Raw genomic sequence first — 6,000 nt, forward strand, 5'->3', positions numbered from 1 at the left:
GACATGGGGGTGGGCCCCCAGGCTTTTGGCTGGTTTGCCAAGGACAACTCACTTGTGCTAAATAGTAGGCTTAGTTCATGCAAACAAGAACAGGAAGCCAAAAATGACTGACTAGATTAGTGTGGTCCAGCAGAGGCAGCATCATCACAAGGGACAAAATGGTAGCTGCACTCATACAGATCTGCTTGCTGTGTTCCTTGTGGGGCTGGTAGGGAGTGATGTGTGTGTGGGGGGGGGGGCTTCCTGTATTTTTGTGTTTCCGTTTATATGTGTAAATGTCCTTAAATAACCCACCTTGCAGGGAGAAGAAAGCTAAGTGTCACACCCAGTTCTGGATTCCACATTAACAACCTCCTTCCGTTCAGTGTTAAACTTTGCCCTTGAGGCCTTTTGTTTAACTTTTTAATTTGAAAAACAGATTTTGCCTTCCCAGTCTGTCCTGCTCTCCACAGCACCCCTCCCTCACCCCCCACCACCAAGTGAAATATAACTCAGACCTATTTCCTTTCTGTTTTTAAAATGTTATGTCCTGCCCTCCAAGTAGAAAGAGAAAGTGTAAAGGGCTCTATAAGGTGTTTGTATGAGTTAGAACATTGGTTGTTGACAAGGGGCTGAGGCCTTGTTTCCCATCTTCAGTAGACTCAGGACCAACTCCATTTTGTAATTGCTCACAACGAGGCACAAGAGAAGAAACAGTCTGCCACTCTCGCGGTGCCTGCTGCCGTCTCGGCCCCTCTTGTTTAGGATGCAGTGGGACGGAGGCTGTTTATGGTTCGTAAATCCTGACTACTGTGAACATTCCAGAATCCCCACAGAATGGGACTGGAACTTTCATGGAGCTGTAAATTAAGGGGCGGGACGTGTGATAAAACTCCTCAGAGAGCTGTGCTGCAATGGTTAAATGAAATTTTATAAGCCCGTTCAGCGCAGGGCTGTTTTGCATTACATGAGTTGAATACCTTAGAGACGCCACATCTGCAGGCACTTTATTAAATACTGACTCAGCACTTTCCAACCTGATGAGATTACTTCTCCATCTGACCGGCTGGAAGGAAAGCTGAGCTCTTGTCTTGGACTGCAGATTTCTTTTGATGTTTCACCTTGAACACCGAAAGAGGACTGGTTCCCTCCCACCCCTGGTACATCCCAAACCATGGACACTGAGAATGTAACTGGCTAATTTTCTGTAACTGGAGCCTTTGTGGGAGTGTGGATTTATGGGCCACCAAATCAACTGTAGTTGAATGTTCTTGCAGGAAAAAAAAAAAAAATAGATCAAAGCCCAGTGTTTACTTCCTCAATGTAAATGTATCAAGATAACATCCTCTGATGCTGTACTATAATATTGCCACTCGCTGCAGATAAGGGACAGAGACTCCTTTGTAGTCGCCTGGATACACTAGGGTAGATTAAGGAACTATAAAGTATGGAGGACGAAGCCACATGAAACGCAAGTGGAGTCCAATCTGACAGTGATTTTTTGACTCTCCACAGATGACTCTTGTTTCATTGTGCCAGCACCCCCAATGCTTTGATCCAACCCAGGAATTTACCTGTCTCAGTCTCCTTCTCTGTTTTGTTTTGTTTTTCTGTCCCAAGAAGGAAGATGCAGAATTATTCTGTAGTGAACATTCTCAAACTTGCAATGTTTTCTAAACAGCGGAAATTAAAGGAAAATATCATAAGAAAAATGGCCTCTCCTGGTATTGCCTTAGCCACCTGATGTGATAGTGGTTCGTGGGAGTTTATAGAAATTCGGGGCACCTAAGTGGGTGAGCGTACACTCATCGCCATTACCAGTGTCTTCAACTACAAACTGATGGTTAGAAAGATTGGCAAAGCAGATGAATGTCTTATTGTTCCAACTGTTTCTCTGCTGTATTTCTGCAGATTGTTTACGAAGAAAGCTCATTCAAAAAATAGAAAGAAAGACAGGAAGGAAGAAAGAAAAAGAAAAAAATGTTCGTGTGTGGTTCCCCTAACTGACTTCCCATTCTGGAAGCCCCTGGTCAAGTAGCTGGGTTAATTGTCATGAAGATTAGTGTGATGTTGAAATAAGTACTAATGGTCAAATTACAGGAGTGAAAAGTGGAAGAATAGGTTTTGGTTTGGACCTGAAAGGGTTAATTAAGGTTTTTTTCACGGGTTATTAAAGACCCCCAACCCCTGCCTTAGGAGTCATATTGACACCCCACCACAGGGCTGCTCAGCTCCTCTATTGACATGTTGCTGGTAGGAGCACAATAGCCTTCTGTGTCTGCAAATCATTGCTAAAATCATCTCAAGGAAAAAAAAAAGTTCCCAAGCTTTAACATTAGACAAAGGCCCGAGAGTTGCAGTCTGCAGCTCAAAAACCCAGAGTCAGCAACTTCTATTGATTAAAAACTAACCTTTAAAGTAACTCTGAGAGTGTGTGGTTAGCATTTAAATTTAAACATGTCATGAGTTGATTTGTGTTACTGAATACCAACTCAGAAGGAGTAACATTCACTGCACAGGGATTTTTTTTTCCCTAACTCCGTTAAGCAGCTAAAGTATTTCATGAAATGTCAATAGGGCAAAAAGAAAAAGGGGAGGGGCCAATGCTGGGCCTCATAGTTTTCTTTCCCATGCAAATATTCACCCGGCAAAAGAAAAGTGTGGAGAGGGAAACACAATAATTAGTCCTTTGTCTAACTTTCTCAAATGCCAAAGAAAGACAGATTAATTAAATATACAACAGTGTTGGTTTTTGGAGTGGGGGTCTAGCTTGCTGGGTAGGTCATAAATTAGGCAGAATAAACACTTCAGTGTGTTTGCACTGGGCCTGCTACGTCAGAACCACTGGAAGGTTGGTGGGAGGAGAGCAGAGGGTTTCTTGCTAATGATAGTCACGTCTGGGTCTGTCTGGTTGCTAGGAGCAACCAGACATGATGTAACACCAGGATGAACTTGAACTTGGGGGACTTGAAAAGAGAACAATAGACCAGAGCAATCAATAAAGCCTATTTCAGTGAAGGGTTACAGAGCTGCTCTGGGGTAACCTTGTGGGCGAGGCACACACTGAATAGTAAGATGTGTGAAGAAACTTTTTTTTTCCTTTGCTTTGCTTTTTAACAGCAGTACAGAGCACTGCTGGTTTTTGTAGTGTCCTGAGTCCAGAAACAGTGGGACGGAAAACTGCTCCCCCTGCTGACTCACCAGGTCCCAGGCCTTGGCATCAAGAAATACTGACTGTGGCACCGAAGTCCGGAATTTCACAACTGACTTAGAGAGCATGCAAACAGTTTGAGGCTGTTGTGTGTAAGAGAGAATGTGGAGAGGGACCTGTGTCAGCTCTAAAGACAGACTAAAAACAGATGCAGTTTGGGGTCTCACTCCCTCTCTTTCTCACTCATCTTTCTTTTGTCCACTTAGATATAGGCCATGTGCGCTTGTCAGGGGCATTTCCTTTACAGGTAGAAGGAGCTTTATCCTGTTCCCCAAACACACTGTCAGAAAGATCAACTACGAGCCTACAGGATGAGTAGTTTTGTGGTTTGAGCTGAGGAAGGTTTTGTTGTTTTGTTTTTGTTGGTTTTTTTTTGTTTTGAAAGTTCCTTTGGAAATCAAAGTAGCTCCTTGTGGCCAGGAAATCTTACACCAACCTCCATGGAGCTATCATTTAGCCATTTATCCTTGGGATCAAAGGAGCCTGGACTTTCCCTAATTGAATCTCTCTGACAAGAGTGAGCCTTAGCCCTCCGGAATCAGTTCTCACTTAACCGGCTGATGCTGTCAGTGCAGAACTTAAAGCCCTTAGCTTTGCCTAGAAGCTGGTGGGCCTTCTGACTCCCAACAAAAGCTGGGCATCTTCAGGGTACGAACCTAGGGAAAAGTTGGCAAGAGTCATACATTGTTTAACTTCACTTGACAAATTAATTTTGATATTGGTCTATAGGTGGTCATTTTATTTAGCTAACTTTCTTTGTTGACGAAGAAATGCCCGCAGACATAAAAGTGGTCACATGGGTATTTATGAAAAGGACATAAGACCAGGTCCACCAGCTGAGAGACAACTCCAAAGGCATACTGAGTGGGCAGAAACACAGATAAGGACTAAGCAATGGCCTCATTTACTCCTTATACTTGATGGTACTTAATAAGGTGTAGTCTTATTCATTATATATCTCTTCAGAGATAAAAATAGGAAATTAGATATATTCAGCTGAAAGGAAGCCAGAGTTGCACCATAAACTCTCCCTCATGAGTCTGACAAAGAGAAGGGGAGAAGATCACTCTGGCTTCCCCATACCCCTGTCACTAATTTGGTGTTTCCCACAGGACTCTTCTATTTTGGCTGTCACCACCAGCTACCCAGCATGTTCACAGAATGTTGCAGTGATATGTTTAACACCTGTCTTTAGCACCTACACCTCACTGAAAAATATATTGATTAAACTATAGAAATAACTATTCACTACACCCCTAACCTCACTCTGCAGTCACTTTCCATCTAATTTGCTTCCCTTTCTTGAGCTTACCCAGTCATTGAGCTAGGTAATAGTAAGATAGCCAGGTTCCTTGCTGTCTTATAACCGCTCAGTACTAGGTTACAAAACCTGATGAAAATGCCATGTGGCCAGAAAACCTTCACTCAAGACATTGGCAAACTCCAACAAAGACAATGAGTTTAAATGTAAGAGGAATAAGACAAATTTCAGTGGCTTGGGGATTTCTATCATTTGCCATTCCTTGTCCATTTAAACCTCCAAGGCCAATTCTGATCCCATGGTTAAAAAAGCAACTTTTAAAATAGCTTTATGAAACAGGATATTTTTGTGTTTGTGCACTGAGAACCACTGTGGGCTTTTCCTCATCTTAGGCAAATCCCAGCACCACACCTGCACTTCTAATTATATTTTTCTTTTTGTCTTCCAGTCCTGGTACCTGGGATAAAAGTTACAGCATCCCACCATCCACCAGACAGACCACCTGACCCCTTCTCAACTCTGTAACATGGACGCAACCTCAACCCAGCGCAGTTACAACTTCACTGTCAGTGGAAGGGGAGAAAAACCGACTCGAATCAACTTGTACATGGAAACAGCAAGCATCATGGTCAAACAGCAAAGGCCATAACCTTTCGGGATTTTATTTTTTTTTTGTTGTTGTTGTTGTTTTTAATACCTTAGGGACTGTCGTAATTTCTCATATGGTGCTGGAAATGGTTGGGCTGTGTGACATTTGAAGTGTTTCGGTGATGGTGTGAGCATGAGGTGAAGTGGCTGGTACAGGAGGAGCCTTGCTCACTAACTTCCTGTTGTAACACACTTCCCTTTCGAGCCTGGCCTTTTCACAGTATTTCATGAATTTGCCCATGCAGGTGTGACTCTCCCTGAGCATTTAGAGGCACCTGAAGAAAGAAATCTTTTGTAGTAGCTGAGATCTGTGATCTGTAACTTACAGGACACTCAAAGGGCAATGGTTTTGGTTTTCTGTTGTTTTTTGTTTTTTTTTTTTTTTTTTTTTTTGGTTTTTTGGGTTTTTTGTTTTTGGGTTTTTTTTTTTTTGTTTGTTTTTTGTTTTTTTGTTTTTTTTCTGTAACATATTAGAAAAAGAAAATGCAGTTGCGTTGATCTTTCTTTTCGTTTGGTTTGGTTCAGCAGTTATCTATACAACACAGCCCGCAAGGACAGTGAACCCACTCATGTTGCAGAACAATTCCAAAAAGACGGCAAAGACTACTACTATCAGTTGTTTTTTTTTTTTTTTTTTTAAAGTTTTGAAATGCTGCACTTACATTTAAAAAAAAAAACATTTTTCAACAATTTCAACAATGACACAAAAATTCACATGGAAATGGGGGAGATGGTCTGTTTTAACAGAAACTGACAGGAATCAAAACAATCGAATTTCGAATTGAGTGAAGTGCAATTTCATTGGATAGCTAAGTATCTTTGTAAGATAGAGATTGTTGAAAATTCTATTTTTGTTTTTCAAGTCCTTTCACCCCAGGACTCTAAATTATTGGGGTAAAAA

General features: G+C 41.8%; 1 protein-coding gene across 10 annotated transcripts in view; it reads left to right on the forward strand.

The window, feature by feature from the left end:
* Nfia (nuclear factor I A) overlaps positions 1 to 5,734 on the forward strand; it is a 527,054-nt gene extending 521,320 nt beyond the window's left edge. For all 10 annotated transcript variants that reach the window (XM_051188198.1, XM_051188194.1, XM_051188196.1 and 7 more), the window contains one exon: positions 4,900 to 5,734. In XM_051188198.1, the coding sequence (XP_051044155.1) occupies positions 4,900 to 4,917 (18 nt within the window). In that variant the 3' untranslated portion in view covers positions 4,918 to 5,734. The remainder of the gene's footprint in view (positions 1 to 4,899) is intronic.
* Positions 5,735 to 6,000: the final 266 nt, after the last annotated feature.

Source organism: Phodopus roborovskii, unplaced genomic scaffold (genome assembly GCF_943737965.1).
Source record: "Phodopus roborovskii unplaced genomic scaffold, PHOROB, whole genome shotgun sequence".
In the NCBI taxonomy this organism is placed as follows: Eukaryota; Metazoa; Chordata; class Mammalia; order Rodentia; family Cricetidae; genus Phodopus; species Phodopus roborovskii.